The sequence below is a fragment of the Rhipicephalus microplus genome, chromosome 6 (genome assembly GCF_043290135.1).
Source record: "Rhipicephalus microplus isolate Deutch F79 chromosome 6, USDA_Rmic, whole genome shotgun sequence".
In the NCBI taxonomy this organism is placed as follows: domain Eukaryota; kingdom Metazoa; phylum Arthropoda; class Arachnida; order Ixodida; family Ixodidae; genus Rhipicephalus; species Rhipicephalus microplus.
In genome coordinates this window covers 162,815,245-162,836,392 of record NC_134705.1, presented here as the reverse complement: position 1 = coordinate 162,836,392, position 21,148 = coordinate 162,815,245, and the positions used below count along the sequence as shown (strand labels likewise).

Genomic DNA, 21,148 nt, shown 5'->3' with positions numbered 1-21,148 from the left:
AAAGGACGTGTCGTTCGGAAGCCCTCTTTTTATTACCGCATCTGTGCGGCGAGTCGCTTATCTCTTGCGACCGCGGATTCGTTAGCGCCAATCGACGACCGTGTCTCAAACGTTGTGACAGGTGCTTTGTTCGGAACTGTCTGCAAGACCAGATATGTCGGAAGCGTCTAAAGGACAGGCTCTACTTAAGGACGTGATTTGTTATGGTGCTAAGATTTTGCGTACCACGCAAAGCCGAGTTGCAATCACAAATGTCCTAACCAGAAATGTGACGTTGTCACAGTTTTCCTTTATCGTTATTTCGCTTGCAACTACTCTTGCGAACGAAAATTGGACGGTTTCAAACACAAGTGTAATAGTATACGCAGAGTTTTAGGCCCAATAACCACGATACGTTTATAAAAGACGCCGTATCAGAGAACTTCCGAAATTTCGATCTTATGGTATCGTGTAGTACGCGACTTCGTACCTTTTCGCCTCCATCAAAAGGCGACCGCCGCGGCCAGGGTCGGAACCGCGACTTTTCGGGTCAGCAGCCGAGACGCATACCCGCTGCTCCCCTGAGGCGTGTACGTTAAATTAAAGTGAAGATGCGATCAGTAATGTGATAACCGAAAGTATGACAGCCTGATATGTTCGCTTTATTCTTATTTAACTTGCACCAACTACTGCAAACAAAAGTTAGACATTAATCTTGCCCCGCCGCGGTGGTTTATAGTGGCTAAGGTACTCGGCTGCTGACTCGTATAGATCACGGGATTGAACCCCGGCTGCGGCGGCTGCATTTCCGATGGCAGCGGAAATGTTGTAGGCCCGTGTGCTCAGATTCGGGTGCACTTTAAAGAACCCCAGGTTGTCGAAATTTCTGCAGCCCTCCTTTACGGCGTCTCTCATAATCATAAGGGGGTTTGGGGACGTTAAACCACACATATCAATCAGACATTTAAGCTTCTCAGCGCGAAACCTTCGGACAACTAACACAAGAGACAAGGAGGAGCGCGGACTTTCAACCAATTTATTACTACTACAACGCACATGCTTAAGCAGAAACAAAAAAAAACAGTCCGGTATGAGCACGTGGTTTCTTGTAGTATTCTTGGTTTTGTGCGTTGTTTTTCTTATTTTTGTGTTTTTTGTGCTTAAGCAAGTGATATTATCGTCTTTTTTGCAACATATATATGTGCGTCGCAGTAGTAATAAAATAGTTGGAAGTCTGCGCCCGTCATCGTCTCTTGTGTTAGTTGCCGGAAGTTCTTGCACTGAGAAGTTTAATATTAGATTACCAACTAGCCCAATCCCACACTTTACTTTAGACATTTAAGCACATTTCTAGCCAAGGTGTGAGCTAGTATGAAGTTCAGTGCGGTAATGTAATAGAATGATACACTCACCCACAATAGTGTGCGGCATGTGGCTTCCATTTGGAATTTCAAATTTTGCTTTTTTCGAGTACGGTGGCTAAAAATTCGCCCTTAGCTGCGTAGGTTACAGAAATGCTGTGGGCTGTAACGTTTATTTGGACACCATGTTCACAAGCAAAGCGAGAGTACAGATAGCTCGCAAAGTTTGCGTTCTGCGAGCTTTTGGGGAATGGGGGGAAGTTGGGATACAAATGCGTATTACTGTGCGTCTGGGTCACCGAATGCAGTGGAAATTTATTGTACAGTCCTTGCTGTCATCTCGGTGGAGTTCGCAGTTACGTCATGATTCACAGTTCGTTTCAAGCGTACGCAGGCAATCGTAAGAGTGACGGCAACAGTTTAGCGAAAGCATAGTGCTTTTTTTTTTGCCCTCCTTTTTCTGCGAAAAAGGGGAGGCTAGCGTAGCGAATGGGTCGGTTCTTATCTCCCACACTCCGGGCTGCCCACGCCACAACGAAGGAGTAATGGCTCTCGCCGGAAAGCTTGAAAACACTTTAAAAAGTTCGCCTTCCCGAACCAGCTCTTCATCACTGTCACAATAAATTCACGAGCCTTCCGGCGGTACCAATTATTCTGAGGAATTATCGTACGGCTGGCTGCACTCGCCATGTTTATACATTCTTCTTCTTTTTAGTATTTTTTTTATTTTTTGTTCGTGAATATTTTGCGCACCGGGCAGCTGCCAGTCGCGCCATCATTTTTAACAGAGAGGCTGATTAGGCTAGCCATAGTTTGTGCTGTATTTCAGGTATGTGCCACTGTGCGCTCAATTACCAAAACTATGATCTTCATAAACGGCTAAGGGCTACATAAATTGACTAAATGCCACCACTAACCACTGGTTCACTTAAACGGAAGGCAACAGCAAGCCTGAAAAACGGGCATGTCCCCGTTTGTAGGTTATGAGAAAAATATCATCAGCATGAATGGAGTTATTCAATTATACCTGTTGCGAAATGCATTCCAGAAGCCAGACATTCAATTGGCCCGACTTTGCAGGAGTTAGCAGACTATCCCCCATCTGGGAGGGGCAACTGAAAACAAAATATTGCGATTATCAGCCGGCGTGCTGATGATGGCGCGACCAGCTGCGCCCTCCCGACACCTGTCATACCAGTTGAGAAATGCGTTCCAGAAGCCGGACATGCAATTGGCCCGACTTTGGACGAGTTAGCAGACTAGCGTGCCATCTGGGAGGGGCAACGCAAAACAAAATATTGCGATTATCAGCTGGCGTGCTGATGCTGGCGCGACAAGCTGCGCCCTCCCGACACCTGTCATACCAGTTGAGAAATGCCTTCCAGAAGCCGGACATGCAGTTGGCCCAACTTTGCAGGAGTTAGCAGACTATCGCGCCATCTGGGAGGGGCAACGCAAAACAAGATATTGCGATTATCAGCTGGCGTGCTGATGCTGGCGCGACAAGCTGCGCCCTCCCGACACCTGTCATACCAGTTGAGAAATGCGTTCCAGAATCCGGACATGCAATTGGCCCGACTTTGCAGGAGTTAGCAGACTGTCGCGCCATCTGGGAGTGGCAACGCAAAACAAAATAATACGATTATCAGCTGGCGTGCTGATGGTGGCGCGACCAGCTGCGCCCTCCCGACAGCTGGCTCATTGTCGTGTCCGCATTTCGATACATGCAGCCTATAGGCAGTTCCTGTGATTGAATAACTTTGCATCATACACGGGTGTCTGGAAAGTTGGGTCAATTCACCACTCACAACTTCCACAAAAAAAGGAAGAAGGCAGTCATTATCCCATCAAATGGCGGTGAAGTAACGGTGACGAACCCCTTCACAGCCACGTGCCGAGAAAAAAATACTACAAGGAGCGGGAACACGACTGCGGCTGCGGGAACACTCCGAAGCGTAAAAGGCCTACGCCAATGACGACTTGCCCGAGTAGCTGTGGTTTAACTCGAATCATTGAGCGCTTGAAATAAACGCAGAACCAAGCTAGCATCACCTAGCTAAAACATCGCAATGACATAGAAGCAAATTAGAATACAACCTTTGGAAACAACCAGGTTAGTCTGCATAAACGTCCAGTTTCGCTGTGTCAAGGCTTCCGTGGCTAAGTGTAAGCTTTGCCCACTTTTTACATGCTTAATATTGACAACAATAACGACAATAATTGTCGAGGTCTAAGATCTGAGGGCCACCATTTGATTATAGGGGACGTCGCAGTAGACGGCGTGCAAAACTTCGACCATCTGGGGTTTTCAAACGTGCGTCTAAATCTAGGTAAGCGAGCCTCCATCGAAAATACGGCCGCGGCGGCTGCAGGGACTCGATCCCGTGACCTAGGGGTCAGCCGTGGAGCAACATAAACGCTAAGCCACCGGGGCGGCTAAATAGAACCGGGAGTTGGGTGTTAGCTTCTCCATATTTTTCAGCCTAATTATCATACACATCACGATCACCATCGTTTTGTGAACTCTAAAGATCACTGGCTTGGCATTACGAACGGCGTAAAAATAACCAGGAAGCAAATCCAATGTAAAAAATGTGTGTTCCAATACTCGCCATAAACAGCTAAATATTGAATATACATATTAGTGGACGGTGGCCATCTTGTTTCATTTCAACTGTCACGAAGCCGTCAAAATAGTCAGCTTCGAGAAGACGGCATCGTAAACAAAAACGATGCAGGCTACTTTGCTGTCCAAACAAGACGACGGCTCAGCGAAGTACTCGGACAGCTCGGATATCACCGAAATGTTCGTCTGCCTACAGGCAGACACTTCTTTAGACGCTCATTGTGAGTAAAGTTCAATTTTTTTTTCATACTTCAACGCAAAATAAGCTCAAAAATATAACGATTCAGTTTGTTTATGTAAGTTTTTCCTTCTTGGCGCGAGGTAGCATCACGTCACGTAAACGCCATCCAGGTGCATTCTGTATTTTGGACAACATGCGCTTGATGATGTCTTCTATTCTTTCAGCGTGGACTGTCTACCGTATACTGTCCAGAATCGAAACACAGCCAAGGAAACACATCGTCACATGAAAAAAAAAATTGAAGTCAACTCGAAGCTGACGGCCAGTATCTTTTCTTCGTGCTAATTGTCATCACCCCCTCCCAGAAAGTTTTCGGCATCTGACTGCCTCCGAGATCGAAAACATGCCACAGTTTTCTGCAGCTGAAGTAGTTTTAAAGGGTATTCTAGATTGGTGCATCTTTTTTCGTACAGTGTCGTATGATAACGTTATCATTCGACGTCAAGGCATGTGATGCTATAGTGAAGTGATGATTATGATGCCATAATGAAGTCACAAGTTTCGATGATCGTTAAGCATTGATGACGTCATAACATGATTTTCCGCCCCACTTGGGGTAGACGCGAGCGCTGATTTTCCGCTTGGGATCAGATATTTAATGTTTTCGTCTTTAATCTAGTTAGTTATCCTCTTTCCCTCCCCACTCTTTCCTTTTGTTGCTTTTGTATAAATATGTCACGTTTTCCACTTTATTTGTTGATGTTGTTTTGAAATGTGTATGACAACTGTATTATCTTGCCCCTCCTGCTTTGGCCTCTGGCCAGCAGTATTTGTAAATAAATAAAAAAAATAAGGTAACATACGGGATTGAAAGCGAACAATTACAGACGTTACTCAGCAGTATCGCGCATGGAAATCTAGTGAGTGATATAAAAGTGACTTGTGGTATACAGCTAGCCAGCTAGATGGCTATATAATGCATGTCAAAACTACGAGAGTCATTGAAGATGCTAATTTTGGCGCAAAGCTAAAACACAAAAAAAACGCATTGGTAATTAGACAGAGGAGTGCCTATATCTTCTTCATTGCCAGCAGGGCTGAAAATAGAGAAAACATTCATGCATGCGCGTTGGCGTAAAAACGTGTTCTTCAGTACGAGAGCTATGTTCAGTTACTCCCGAATTAGGCACTTCGCTGCACTAAGTTGTAGCTGTCTGGAGACCAATTACCTTCCTCATTACATTGGCGTGTGGACGATTTGACTTGGTGGCGTTTTCGTAAACCGAATCGCGCTCGCATCGAACGCGTATTTCCATTCAGCGCCAGTGCGTGAAAACATAGCCATTTATCGGTTTTCGTCTTGCGCATATGGGCTGTGCTTAAAATGTATAGCTATTTTTAAGCCTAGGTGAGAGGCCTAGCCATGCGCTGAAAATATCTAGCGCCGGTATGCGTCACGAAATTCGTACAAGCCCCACTGGCTACCAATGGCTCACGAATGAAAAAATAATAGTAAACTATCTAGTGTTACATTATTTGCGTGAACCTCACGATTCCGCACCGGTCGATTAAAGCGTTGCGATACGAAAGATGTGGAAAAATTTGTCTAATACAGAGTTCCAGTTGTCTCAGCGACACATTTGTAGCTATGTGTACGACAGAAATGCACTTTCTCGATAGTATGTTGTCCTGACCGTGTCGCTCCAAGTCATGCGTTGGCTGTTCACCCACGCACGGAAAAGTCTTTATCTTGCACGTTTCTCAGACTCCCATTAGGCAGACGGTTTTCGTTTGATTGATTTGTGGAATTTAACGTCCCAAAACCACCATTTGATTATGAGAGACGCCGTAGTGGAGGGCTCCCGAAATTTCGACCACCTGGGGTTCTTTAACGTGCGCCCAAATCTGAGCACACGGGCCTACAACATTTCCGCCTCCGTTGGAAATGCAGCCGCTGCAGCCGGGATTCGATCCCAAGACCTCGACAGACGGTAGTTCCGCGATTCACTTTCTTTTATTCCACACCTCCTCCCCCCCTTTTTTTTATTTTTCACGAAATGTATTCTGTGCTGCAGTCAAGTGCAACTTCAGCAACGTAAGCACTAACTCTCCCAAAAAGATATCATTTTTGGACGTGGCAAAAGGGCTCATTCTGCTCCTGCGACTCCTCAAGGATGGATGGATGGATGGATGAATGGATGTGGCTCCACCCTTTAGATCAGGCGGCGGCTAACGCCACCTTGCCATAATACTTAGAGAAACAACCATTAAATTTATCTCTTTTTTTTCTTTAAATAGTGAGGTTGAGAATTCGTACTTTGCAGTGAAGGGCTTAATTTTCACTCGTGCCTTGACTTTAACCGCCAATCAGATAACCTCCTTCTAGTTAAGTCTACCCGCTTAAAGTCTATTTTGCCCTCCCTGTACCTAAACCCCAGTGCTTTGAAAAACTCTGCGCCATCATCCTGAACTATAGGGTGAAGCTCTTTACAGAACATTATCAAGTGTTCGGCAGTTTCTTCTTCCTCTCCACAAGCACTGCATACTGTGTCTACCCCTTCGTATTTGGCCCGATATGTCTTGGTTCGCAGTACTCCCGCCCTGGCCTCAAACGGTAGAGAACTACCCCGAGTATTATCATAGATCCTTTCCTTGGCAATTTCCTGCTTAAAAGTTCAATAGATCTCTAGTGCGGACTTCTTAATGATGCCCATTCTCCACAGGTCAGTCTCCATTTCCTTCACTTTTTTCTTAACAAGGTTGTGCACGAAAAGCGCCCCCCGGTGGCTGGAAGGCCCCATGTCACCAATATCCCACGAGCGGACGTTTTTTTTTTTTTTCGAGCAGCCCACATCAAACGTGATTTTCAAACAACCCGAAAATATTTTATACGGTGCATCATGTTTGTTTGTTTTGTTTTTTTGCGATAACAGGAAACATGCTCTCATGTTCATGAACCCTAGTACAAGCATAACTCATCTTTCATTGCGAGCTTCCTCTTAACGGTCAAGTAGCTTAACATACTGCCGACGGCCCCTTGGTCACCGCGGCAAGAGCAGACCCTGAGCCAACCGCCAAGCCAACCGACGTACCACCAGGCGTCCACAGCAGCACCATGGACATCGTCGCAAGAAGGGAGGCTCAGACGTCCACCGCTCCGAAGAACAGACGCATGGCGCACAATTGATCGACGTCCACTATGTTTTAACTGCGGAGGCGCAGGTCATATTGCCCGTCATTGCTGGCACCGCAATGATTCGTTCCGCCAGCTTCGAACATGGTCTGACGATCGACGTGCGAACGAAGAATACATACCACGCCGGGAGGACGCCTCTTTCCATGGAGCCCGTTCTCACTTTTACGAATACCGTACTTCTGACGAGGAGGCAATACCTACCCGCCATCCAGGTCTGGGACGTCAATCCCGCTCTCCTTCTCCCGCTCATTCACCTTCGTCACACCGACGTACCTCCGCGGACCTTAACGCAAGAAGGTCACCCAGCCCGCGACGGGGAAACTGAGGGCGGCGACCTCCGGGGGTAAGGTTGCAGGCCACGAGGATGACGACGAAAAGCCCCCATTACACGACGCTTTAAATACGACAAGACGTGAGAGCGACGACATTGTGACCGCTGACCTGAGTGTTTTTCTTGACGGCCAAAAAGTAACAGCCTTAGTCGACACCGGTGCCGACTTTTCTATCATCAGTCAGGACCTCGCCATGCGCCTCAAAAAAGTGAAGACACCGTGGACAGGCCCTCAAATAAGGACGGCAGGTGGTCAGTTATTGATGCCCTCTGGGAGATGCACAGCGAGAATTGACATAGGAGGTTCTTCTTTTGTTGCGTCGTTCGTCGTTCTCGCCGCATGCTGCAAGGATCTAATTATTGGTATGGACTTCTTACGAGAGTACGCCGCCGTCATCAATATCCCAGACAGTTTGATTACATTCCGCAACAGTTCGGGCGCACCTGATTGTACACAAGCGCGACCAAACCAATTGCGTCTAACTGATGACGATGTGGTTCTCCCTCCACGGTCATGCACGCTTGTTTCTGTGGCAGCCGCTGTCCAGTTTGACGGCGAAGGAGTAGCAGACCGAATAACCTCGCTCCTCTTCACACACGGCATTTCCGTCGCAAGAGGTATCGTCAGTGTCGCCGCTGGACGCACGGACTTGCTTCTGACAAATTTTAGTGATGAGCGCCGGCACCTTCCAAAAGACATGGCCGTCGCTTTCTTCGACGATATCACAGACGCAGAAGGCTGCTTGGCAGTAGTCGACGAGGCGCCAAAACTTGATTCGACACCAGCTCTTGACGTTAGCACTACTTTGCCTAAGAACGAGCGAAAGAGGCTTCTTGAGCTACTGGCCGAATTCAAAGACTGCTTTTCGACAACATCAAGAGTTGGCCGCACACCTCTAACCAAGCATCGGATAATTACCGAGGACATGGCGAGACCAATTCACCAAAACCCCTATCGCGTGGCTGCAAGGGAACGCGAAGTGATACAAGAGCAAGTCGACAAAATGCTAGACGATGACGTCATTCAGCCCTCAAAAAGCCCCTGGGCGTCACCTGTAGTCCTCGTTAAAAAAAAAAGATGGCAGCCTGCGCTTCTGTGTAGATTACCGAAAACTCAATCAGGTGACAAAGAGAGATGTGTATCCACTCCCTCGTATAGATGACTCTCTCGACAGACTTCGACATGCTCGTTACTTTTCATCGATGGACCTAAGGAGTGGGTATTGGCAAATCGAGGTAGACCCAAGAGACCGCGAGAAGACTGCTTTTGTGACACCAGATGGCTTGTATGAATTTAAAGTCTTGCCCTTTGGTTTATGTTCAGCGCCTGCTACCTTTCAAAGACTTATGGATACCGTACTTTCTGGGTTGAAGTGGAAAACCTGCTTGGTCTACCTTGATGATGTCGTAGTTTTTGCCGCAACATTTGACCAGCACCTTAAAAGACTTGAGGCAGTTTTACAAGCCATACGGTCAGCGGGCTTGACGTTGAAGCCTGAAAAATGCCACTTTTGCTATGAAGAGCTGCAATTTCTTGGCCACGTTGTCAGTCATGCAGGCGTTCGTCCGGATCCTGAAAAGATCGCAGCTGTTGCACAGTTCCCGGTGCCGACTGATAAGAAGGCTGTCCGACGATTCCTCGGACTATGTGCGTATTATAGGCGATTCATCGCGGACTTCGCACGCATCGCATCACCGTTGACCCGCCTCACGAGAGAAGACGTTGCTTTCCAATGGAGCAACGAAGAGGAAGCTGCTTTTAAGAACCTCCGCCAGCGACTACAGACGCCTCCAGTGCTTGCCCACTTTGATGAGAAAGCCCCAACGATGCTACACACGGATGCCAGCAATATTGGTTTGGGAGCTGTGCTTGTGCAGCTGCAAGAAGACACAGAAAGAGTCATCGCCTATGCAAGCCGAACACTAACACGCGCCAAGACTAATTACTCCACAACCGAGAAGGAATGCCTCGCCGTGGTATGGGCGGTCACAAAATTTCGCCCGTATTTATACGGCCGCCCTTTCAAAGTCATCAGCGACCACCACTCACTGTGTTGGTTGACAAATCTTAAAGATCCTACCAGGAGATTAGCGCGTTGGAGTCTCAGGCTGCAGGAGTACGACATGACTGTCGTACACAAGTCAGGAAAGCGCCACATGGACGCCGACTGTCTATCCCGCTCACCCATTCAATCGGCAACTCTATCCGATGAGGATGAAACAGCATTTCTCGGTGTGCTTGACTCAACCGCTATTGCACAGCAACAACGTGGTGACCCTGAGTTACTTGCACTAATTAATTACCTGGAGGGAAGATCTCAGAAGGCATCAACTGTTTTCGTAAAAGCGCTGTCATCATTTTGCTTACGGAGTGGAGTGCTATACAAAACAAAACTTCTCTTCAACAGGATCTGCGTATTTGCTCGTCATCCCAGCAGCCCTTCGCTCCGAAGTACTCGAAGCATGCCACAACGAGGTGACTTCAGGCCACTTAGGTTACACAAGAACGTTGGCCAGAGTACGGCAGCGCTACTTCTGGCCAAGACTGACCGTAGCCGTAAAACACCATGTTCGTACTTGCCTCGACTGCCAGCGACGGAAATCACCGCCGACTAAACCAGCTGGCCTCCTGCAGCCCGTGCAGGTCCCAAGAACACCATTCGACCAGATTGGCATGGATATTTTGGGCCCACTTCCTACTTCTACTGCTGAGAACCGCTGGGTTATTGTCGCGACTGATTACCTTACCCGTTATGCTGAAACAAAGGCTATCCAGAGAGGTACAGCAGCGGAGGTGGCACAATTTTTCATCGAGAACGTTGTCCTGCGGCATGGTGCACCAAGCATCGTAATCACAGACAGAGGAACTGCATTTACGGCAGCTCTTTTGGAACAAGTCCTCATGCTGAGTGGAACAACCCATCGCAAGACCACCGCCTACCACCCGCAAACGAACGGGCTTACAGAGCGTCTGAACAAAACAATTGAAGACATGCTTTCAATGTACGTAGACGTCGAACACAAAAATTGGGACGAAATCTTGCCATATATCACGTTTGCATACAACACTGCCAAGCAAGAAACAACCCAGATGACCCCGTTAAGCCTAATTCACGGAAGGGAAGTACAAACCATGTTAGATGCGATGCTAGCGCACGAATGGGACGACATCGAACCGGACGCCGAGATGTTTACAGAACGAGCGGAAGAAGCAAGGCAACTAGCACGCCTGCGAATCCAGCAACAACAAGAGTACGACGCGAGCCGCTACAATTCTCGCCGCAGAACAGTCGTTTACCAGACCGGTGACAGAGTATGGGTTTGGACGCCCATACGGAAACGAGGACTCTCTGAAAAGCTCCTGAGGAGATACTTTGGGCCATATCTAGTACTGCGACGACTCAGTGATGTTACCTACGAGGTCGTCCCCGACACTTCATATAGTACGAGGCTTCGCCAACACCATCCCGAACTAGTTCACGTTGTGCGCATGAAGCCTTATGAAAGGTAGTGACTGCGCAAGACACTTCTTAAAGAACAGGCAAAAAAAAACTGCACTACTGGTTTAGCATCGGGGCGATGCTCATTAAGAGGGGGGCAAATGACGCGTGTGTACTGGTGGACCAAAACGACAATAAGGGGATTTGGCGGACACCAGGTAGTGGAGCTCTGGCTGATTGAAGATAAAGAAGGCGATCTTGCTGTTCGGCTGCTGAGAGTCGCTGTGTCAACGTTCATCTGCCTTTGGTTCGCGCTGCACCGCGACAATACGAATCAAAACGTTGTAGTAGGGGCCCATAACGCAGTAAATAAACAGATACTTGACAAAACAAATACCTGAAGAAGCTTTGGCCTCTCGGTACCGAAGATCATTTCTTCGAGCACAGGGAAAGGAAGGCTCACCGTTCCTGACCGGATAATCCACCCATTCGGTCCTCACATCTTCACGGCGACCGCTGTAACTGCGCTTGCTGGGCGTTCACACATAACTCCACTTTTTGAAAAAAAAATGCGGCAGCTCATGATGTAACACTGTTAAGAAACAGCGCACTTAGCAAACGCACCCCCCACCATAATTCAATATTGCACGATGAAGAGCGATGTTCGAAAACGTTTGAAATGTCTGTGTCGCATCAGACAAACTTTACAGGCACGCCTTCCAGCTACGGCGTCAGCGCCCTCTGCATTATTTTTTTCTACCTCGAGGCAAGCTGATAAAAACACGTGCTTCAATAAGACTATAAATTCTAGGGTGACGCTTGCGTTAGAATTTGTCGCCACTATGCATGCGTTGTACACGCCAATCTTTTGCAAAAGGGGGGGGGGCGTTAAAAGACAAAGGAGTTGTTTGTTCCTATCTTTCGCTACCCTCACTATAGGCCTCCTCGTCGCCATTATTTCTCAGAAGCATGATTAAAATGTCACCAATAAACGTTGAGTCTATCAAGATTTCGCGCTTGGAGGCTATAGGCTTTTTTATCACCACCTGCACAGTCAAAAGCCTAAAATGAAGTGCAATCAGTTGATCACTCACGGTCGTGATGCGAGAAAACGAAAAATCGATGGGCGGCCGCATCGCAAAGCACTCTAGGAAAAAAAATCCACATCTAGTACTTAGCGCACATGAACTAATCGAGTGTATGTGCCCTGTGTATAGACATCAAGGTAATCACTGTTCTTGGTTCGCAAAGTGCGTCAGAAAGACGAGAAAGACCAGGAGAGAATGATGCGCTCGTCTTGTATTCTCATAGACTGATGACAAGCCCTGTAACTGAGGGAAAGAGCGGATGACCGCAGCGACTGGTATATTTTTGTGTCTGTTTTGTATACCAATGCCACCAATACTACTAACACTGCGGTATGGACGATGACTGCGAGGCTGGCACAGCGTAGACTAAAGCAATTTCGCTGCTAAAGAAAAAAAAATACCTGCAAATGATGTAATAGAAATAAAATGCTCCGTTGAAACCCCTTTCCCGCATGAAAAACAATCGACGGGAAAATGCGCAAAAAGAAACAGACAGATATACGACTTATACGTGCAAAACTGATAGTCGTGCATATGTGTCATACCACTCGGCAGATTTGCGCCGATCCCGACAATCCTCTTACGGTTCCTTCATTTTACCTTTCTGGCCCTCTTCTTCGCTCTTTCTAGGCGCGACATCTATACTTTATTTCATTCCTCTGGACGTGACAGGAGCTGGGACGTCTTTCTATACCTTTGTGGAGCTGTTTGCGTAAGGAGGTGATTTCGGCAGAAAGCGCGCCATCGGGATCTTCGTAAGCTTCCTTCTGTTCCACCTATCGATTTCATCAGATATCTTTTTTTTTCTTTCACTTTCGGCTGCAGCTTTGCTTTTGCGAAATCTTATCTCGAGAATCGGCTCGAAGAATTGCGGTACTTGCACTCATGGAACTGCTGTATAACGTATCGAAATCGGTGGCTTAGCTTAAGGGTAACACATGCCCGTGTCCCCAGCCCCCTCCCCCCCACTCCACCCCGAAATTTCATTTTGTAATTCCATACAGTCCGAAAATTGATCATTTCCAAAAGGTGCCTCCCCCCAGAAAAAAAAATTCTGACTACGTTCCTGATCAAAATGCTGAACAGGTACTGTGCCATTTGCAGAGAGCAGGTCACCATAGTCGTCCACGCAGGTACAGCAACGGAGATTGCGAGCCGTGTTAGACTGACTGACAGAACAATGCGCTGTATGCACTAACCCTTCGTTCTAACATTATTGAAGTCTTTTAGCTTTGTTTGTGAGCTAACGTCTTCACAAATACCAGGTTAACGTAGCTTTTAGCAGCAGTTGCAGAGCTGGTAGAGACAGCCATTAGCGCATAATTAGTTGGCTGTATAATGGTAGTAACGGCCGGTAGTCCCGCCGCCTAATTTTTTTTCACCGACATCAGTATTCGCATCAGAAGAGCATACCAAAAGTATCGGGAAACAAAATAAACGCTAGAAACTGCGTCATAACAGTGAGTTTCAAAAAAAAAAAAAATGTTCGACGATTGAGGCTACGCTGTACTCTACTACGGGAGAGCATTAAACTGTCCCGGTAAACATCAGACAACAATGTGTTTAGAAAAAACTGGTGAATGATTTATAGTACTTGGTACTCTACTATGGGAGAGCACTAGGCCCTCCCGTGGGCCTCACATTGATACACAAAGTACGATTACCGTGAAAATGTGATAACATATAGTTGCTGGATGGCTTCCCGTTTTGTGTTTAGAAAAAGTGGTTAATGATTTAGAGGAATTGGTGCTCTACCATGGGAGAGCTTAGAGCCGTGAGACGTATTGAGCGCTTGAAGTACTATCAGTGCCTTACAAAATTGTTTATTAAGGCTCTTAATTGATTACATAGTCCCCGAAGAGTGTCTCTGGTTTGGCTGCGCATCGTCAGGCGTCGCTACCAGCGCTCGCCTGCCCATTTGTAAACCAGCAATGCGCAGATTATAGGAACTCTACGCACTAACAAAAGCTTTAGTCGTATGTAACACAAAAAGACCCTGAAACAGTATTTTCGATGTTTTGTTAGCGCTAGATTTGAGCATTATCAAATTATTCGCACCATAAGTTTAGCGTAGCGCCGTGTACCAAGGCCGCTACAGCTAAGGTGGACTCGGAGCAAGTTTTTCTGCTCCTTTTGGAGCAAATGTGTTACAATGGCAGAGTGAGGGCCGGAGTCAAGTGTTCCAATGAGGCAGCGGGAGTGAATTCAGAGCGGGAGTTATTCCGAGGAGCAGAAAAAGTCGCTACGCCAATTTTGGTGATGTTGACCGGAACTTGGCTGGACGCGCTCCCTGCGGCAAGTTCAGCCGCTTGGTGGCGCCGCCACTGTTGCGTGTTTTGGCAGTAATGGGGGACTACATAGCAAACTGGGCATATCAAGCGGAATTCCTTCCTCTGCTCATAGTGACTTCTCCGAGTCAGAAAACTTGAGCTCCTTTCTGCACGAGCTGTTCATCGGATCACGTCATCAACTCCAATATTACGTACGAGAGGTGATTCAACAGAATTCGACAGCGGAAATGGCGGAATGAAATGACTACACGCAAAGTATTCTGTGAAATTCAGAAATATCACCATCCTTCTTGCTTCCATGTTTGCTCCGGCAGCCTGGGTTGTTTAAATTGCGGATTCGGTGGCGTTGCTACACGCCGGAGTCGAGTGCTCGCTCACAGAATCCATCGGCTGCTCCTACACAGAAGTAAACAGTAAGAACTTCACCGACAAGCTCAAAATATCTAATGTATCGTGTTCCAACCGACATTACGCACTAGAGTTACCAGTTACGCTCCTAATAGGCGGACTCACGCTTCTTCATCCAATTGCTAGAGCCCTCTAGTTGATCCTTGCGCTTTCCAAGGTTATTGACACTTTTCCTGCAAATATTTGACTATGCTTGTAGATGACAACTTGTACCTGAGCGTTGAAGTCAAATACACATTGTGTCAATCGATGTATAACGCTTCTCATGCACTGGTAAACGTGCAATGAACAGTGTATAGACAGCCCTGGAAATATGAGAAAGTAAATAAATGTTACTTTATGTGTACCTAAATATGTGTATGTAGTTACGCACATTCTCGCTCTACAAAATAAATAGTCATTTTTTATACCTTCCCTTTGTATATGAGCGAATTTTTGTCCTAATAAACGTACTTTAAAGGATGAGAAAACTTCCTTCGGTCCAAAAACGGCGCTGTAGGCCCGAGTGCTCAGATTTGGGCGCACGTTAAAGAACACCAGGCGGTCGAAATTTCCGGAGCCCTCCACTACAGCGTCTGTCATAATCATATGGTGGTATTGGGACGTGAAACCCTAAATAGCAATCAATCAATTGAAAAATGGCGCAGAAATAAATTTTCTGCGCCATCATTTTTGTACACCATGAAGCATGCCTCCATAACTTCTTGTCCTCTTGTTTTTTTTTGTTTTTGTTTTTTTGCAATGAACGAGCACCTTGGATCCCAGCTTTTCATTTTATTGATGCCCATTACATCAACCCACACGTGTTGCCAAGAATCCCAGATTTGCGCACTTCAGTCTCATTCTCACTCTCTTTTCAATTTCTTACTGGACGAAAACTAATTTTCTCATCCTCTGAAAGATTTCTATCAGGACGAATTCACTCATACATATCAACGAAAATGAAGTTAGCTCATCCTATACGCGAGAATACATATTAAACAGCGCCTTATTCTGTAGATCTTCCTATGAATACACTAGATGGACCTTTGGCACCAGAGTCTATGGGAGCTGCAGCGCATGGCGCTTCAGCCAGCGTGGGAATGATGGCTAGTACACATATTTGCCTAGTCCTGCCTGGTCTTCGTTCTTTGGGCTCCGTGTGACTCGAATCTACTTCGCCGCAGTCCAAATTTCAGCAAAGATTAAGCAGTTATACGCTTAATCATTTCGAACTTTTCAGGCTCACGAATTCAAATCGAGTCACGAATTTCCCAACGGTCCGTTATTTCATTCGAAGCGAAACAAAAACACAGAAATCAACAAAGCCACAAGATGCGTTCGATACCCGCAAGTACGAACACTATAGGCTCTACTAGCCAGGTTTCTGTGCTGCCCATTCTTCCCATGGTCGTTGAACGATCGCATAGTCTGAGTCCCCTCCAGTTAATCTCAGGAAACTCTATGGCATTCTGGGCTTCTTTTGTAGTGATGAGTAGCTTGTTAGCTCGCGGCATCTGGCAACCCTGCGACGCACTTCAGAAGTAACACACACACTCAGCAGCACCATCCGCTCCAGGTGTCGACTCACCTCCTCCCGGAGTTTTCACTCATTCGCCCCTGGTTCCAGCGCTTTGTACCTTGTATACCAAGCCGTCGAGAGGAAATAGCCGTTATTCATCATGCCTGACTGTGCCATCTTGTTCTCGATGCGCATATTTCAGTACTTTTGTTTTGCATTTGAAACGATTTTCCTCTCCTTTTTATTTCCATTCCGAGCTCTGGCATACGCGCAACTGAAATCGTTGTATGTGACGACACCGTCGCATGTACAGTTGAGAGCTCATAAATCGAGCTCGCGACGTTTCCAATCTGACACAGCTGGGAGCTTCTTGCTCCTCTTTTTATTATATGTTTTGATGAAATATGCACTACCCCAGTTGTGTTAACTGTGATTCAGTGCAGGTGTAAACAATGTGTTTTTCTATGCAAGTTATGCTTGTAAAATGAAAACGGAACGACGCTTTGCTTCGTTACAGTGAATAAAGGTAGAGGAATCATGAACTTGAAGATAAAAATTTAGTTCCACTACTGCTCATCATTTGGTTTTCAAGGACTACAGTACGTGCCATATCGGCGTGATTTCAACATCTCAGTTATTCGCACATCTATATAACAGTTGTTTATTTGTTCGTTTGACGTGTTATTGCTTGGAATACATGACCAAGGCACTACGCAGAAAAACTGTCTGAAGGCAATCTTCTCGTGAACTTGGATTTCTCAAGTCTGTCATCTTCTCAATAGAAATCCCTATTGCATGCTATTTGTTTGTGATCGTTTATGTGAACAGACAGACAGACAGACAGACAGACAGACAGACAGACAGACAGACAGACAGACAGACAGACAGACAGACAGACAGACAGATAGATAGATAGATAGATAGATAGATAGATAGATAGATAGATAGATAGATAGATAGATAGATAGATAGATAGATAGATAGATAGATAGATAGATAGATAGATAGACAGACAGACAGATAGACAGATAGACAGATAGATAGATAGATAGATAGATAGATAGATAGATAGATAGATAGATAGATAGATAGATAGATAGATAGATAGATAGATAGATAGATAGATAGATAGATAGATAGATAGATAGATAGATAGATAGATAGACAGACATAGATAGACAGATATAGATAGACAGATATAAATAGATAGATATAGATATAGATAGAGATAGATAGATATAGATAGAGATAGATAGATAGAGATAGATATAGATATAGATAGAGATAGATATAGATAGATAGATAGATAGATAGATAGATAGATAGATAGATAGATAGATAGATAGATAGATAGATAGATAGATAGATAGATATAGATAGATATAGATAGATATAGATAGATATAGATAGATATAGATAGATAGATATAGATAGATATAGATAGATAGATATAGATAGATAGATATAGATAGATAGATATAGATAGATACATAGATACATAGATAGATAGATAGATAGATAGATAGATAGATAGATAGATAGATAGATAGATAGATAGATAGATAGATAGATAGATAGATAGATAGATAGATAGATAGATAGATAGATAGATAGATAGATAGATAGATAGATAGATAGATAGATAGATAGATAGATAGATAGATAGAGATAGATAGATCATTTTCTATCAGAGAACAGTTTGTGTAGGCATTCAGGCACTGGTTGCTCTGCGTCTATTAGTCTGTTGTCAAGGCGGACCAATACAGCAGCTACTGGCAATACAATTCGCAAGAGTAGTTCAAAGAGCCCAATGACTGGATTGAAACATGGCTAAATGAACAGAGAAACTTCTTCACAGAATATATTTATTGTACACATCCTACACATGTACATTTCTTCTCTTTCTCAAGAAAAATACACGTGATGGCATGTACTCTTCTTTACTCTTTGATAACTTTGATAACATTTATCATATGTACAGTCACAACTCACAAACACTCACACTTGATTCATCCTTGAGGCTGAAAAGAACAGATTTCCACATATGCACAACTGGTCGAGTCGATGACTGGCCACTTAACAAAACTAAAACAAACAAAAAAAACAGAGTAATAATGGAACATTCTCTATAGGTAAAGGTAAGAAATGTGATAAACTAAGTGAAAAGCAGTCATTCAACACTCAGAATGTCAAAGGTCACAGCACACGTACACAACATAGTCCTACACACATTCCGTATGGCAATTCAACGAGAGCCAAAGCTTGGCTTGTACTCAAAATAAAACTAAACTGGTAGTCGTGAAGAAACAAAGGAGACGTCATCCTATATTTCAACACTCGTTTCATTTAGGCGGTGTTAGATTTACACAAAAGATAGAGAAAGAAAATGGCAACTAACAAGAAGATAGAAGCTTTTCTCCCATTGAAGTGCAACATTGGGCATCTGATGAAATAAACATATCTTCTCAATAAGGTCACACTAATGGAAGAAGTCGGCCAATGCTTCCTGTAAAGTCGTTTGAATTTGGCAGTGTAGGTATGTCACCGGTGTCTGATATGTAGGTCTAGAGAATGCTCCATGCGGGATAATAAATGGAGAACACACGATTTGGGAAGGGCTTATTCTATGTGTACGCCAAACTAAACTACAGCGTCCTATAAGATCACACATGCCCACTCGAGTGAATTTTGTGAAAAGGCGATGGCTGCAAAAAGAGTATGTTTAGGTTCAATACAAGAATAATATTTTCACTTGCTCGGCATGTAAGAACACAGGCTTAACATCCTAATTTAGTACAGAAAAAAACTTTAGATGGGAGGTCTTTATGTACAAAAGTATCTAGAAAAGTTGGCAAATATTGCCGTTCTTACAAAACTGAGAAATCACGTCGAAAGCAGAACCGTTCATTGGTCATTGAGGAATTATCTTAGCTCATAGAAGAGCGTGAAAATTGTAGCAAGTATGGTGTACAGCATGCCAGTCTTCACCAATCAAAACACAACAGATGTCATTTCGTCATTGCAGGCATTGTTTTCTGTGAAAGGCTAGCTTGCAGCAATGGGGTCAGTGCCAAATGCAAGCCTCTTCGAGTAGCATGACATTGACACCACTGGTCACATCAAGAGGAATGCGGTAATGAAATATTGGTACTAAATTTTGTGAATCATAAACAATAGCTTTTTAGTGATGGTTGCTGTTTTCAGTAAACAACAATCAGGTTTAGTGCTTCGGCACGCACATTTCGTACACACTGGTAGATAAGAAGGCACAGGTCTTGATTCAAAGGTAAATATTCCAAAGCTGTCTCAGAGTGTGACAAAATATGATCAATTCACACCTATGACTAAACAAAAACTGGTTCGTCACTCTTAAAAGCCCGAACCTCTCATTAGAATTCTCAACAAAGCCCCGTTGACAATAACTCCATTGGTGCAACGTCGCAGTGTAAAAAAAAATGCACATTGTCAAAAACTGCTCTGACCATATTTAGTGTCAGATGAGGTTAGATTTTACACTTCATGACACGCCATTTATATTACGCATATTGTGTCAAGTGCCCTTTCATCACACGCATCATGACAAGTCAATTCCACCACAAATCTCGTGACATACGAGTATGTCAGTTGCACGACACACAACACGACCCTTCTCACCTTCATTACGCATGTCACTACCAGGTGTCACTTTCATAAAACATGCCAAGTTTGCTGTTTTCAGTTTATGCATGTGTGCTTCGCGCACTGTTGTCAAAACAACAGCTAAAAATACGTCTCATTGTCCTAACTACACATAAGAAAATAGCAGTAGCAGTATCATTAGAGAGCCATTTTTTGTTAGCCCAGCGTTTCATTTATGGTAGAAAGCGAGGATACTCATGACGTCGTTCTCGCTGTCATCGTATGTACAATCATGTGTCATGGAGGAGAAAGGAATTATGAACATTATAGTAAATATTTATATATGTACTAGTGCTATATTACAGTAACGCTCAGCGTAAAAGACTATGTTTCTAGTTGCGCAGTCATGCTTGGACGTTTCCGTTCTTTTCCTCCGGCTTCTCTCCGTCATAAGTCTGCAAGAGAAGAACGAGAATCCAAACATTCATCCCGATGTCATTCTGTGTTCAACATTGCAGTATCTAACGTTTAAAGTGTTATAGTTAACAAGTCGGACTAATAGACTCTAAAACTTCTCTACTTTGTTCAATATTCACGCAGCCAACATTATCATTTTTGCAAATTATTTTAATAAATGCATGTCAGAAAAAGTTGTTTGCAACGTTTGGTGCCGTCTACTCTTCTCCTCTTGCAAAATAGTTGGCCCCGCTAAGTAGTGAACTTGTACGAACTTTCAAACATACATTCATGGACGAACACTCAAGCCTCTAGTCTCAGTTCTATAAAAAAACAAAGGGTCCGCTAAACGTAAAAGTTAACAAAACACAACTACTCACACAAATGAACGATTCACACATAACATAGAAGACTGCCCAGAATTTCTTACAGCCACAACTTGTCAAAACAATCTTAAGTCACTTGTCATTTGTCTCCCAAGTGCCGCACCTTAACTACAACTGTTGCGCTTGTACAAAAGAAAATACTGACAGCTTTGCCGCAAAGGCAACGCAATGAACGCGATAGCAAGAAACTGGAAGGTGACGCGCAGAATGGCAAGCAGACAGAAACCTGCGCCGCGTTTCTCACGTGCAAATAACGCACAAAACGCACTCACCGGTACAGATGAAC

The 21,148-nt window shown here is 44.8% G+C and overlaps 1 protein-coding gene across 5 annotated transcripts in view; it reads right to left on the bottom strand.

The window, feature by feature from the left end:
• Positions 1–18,250: 18,250 nt before the first annotated feature.
• The window catches only part of LOC119167210 (uncharacterized), a 184,734-nt gene continuing 181,836 nt past the window's right edge, over positions 18,251–21,148 (bottom strand). For all 5 annotated transcript variants that reach the window (XM_075866913.1, XM_075866916.1, XM_075866917.1 and 2 more), the window contains one exon: positions 18,251–20,475. In XM_075866913.1, coding sequence (XP_075723028.1) covers positions 20,425–20,475 — 51 coding nt within the window. In that variant the 3' untranslated portion in view covers positions 18,251–20,424. The remainder of the gene's footprint in view (positions 20,476–21,148) is intronic.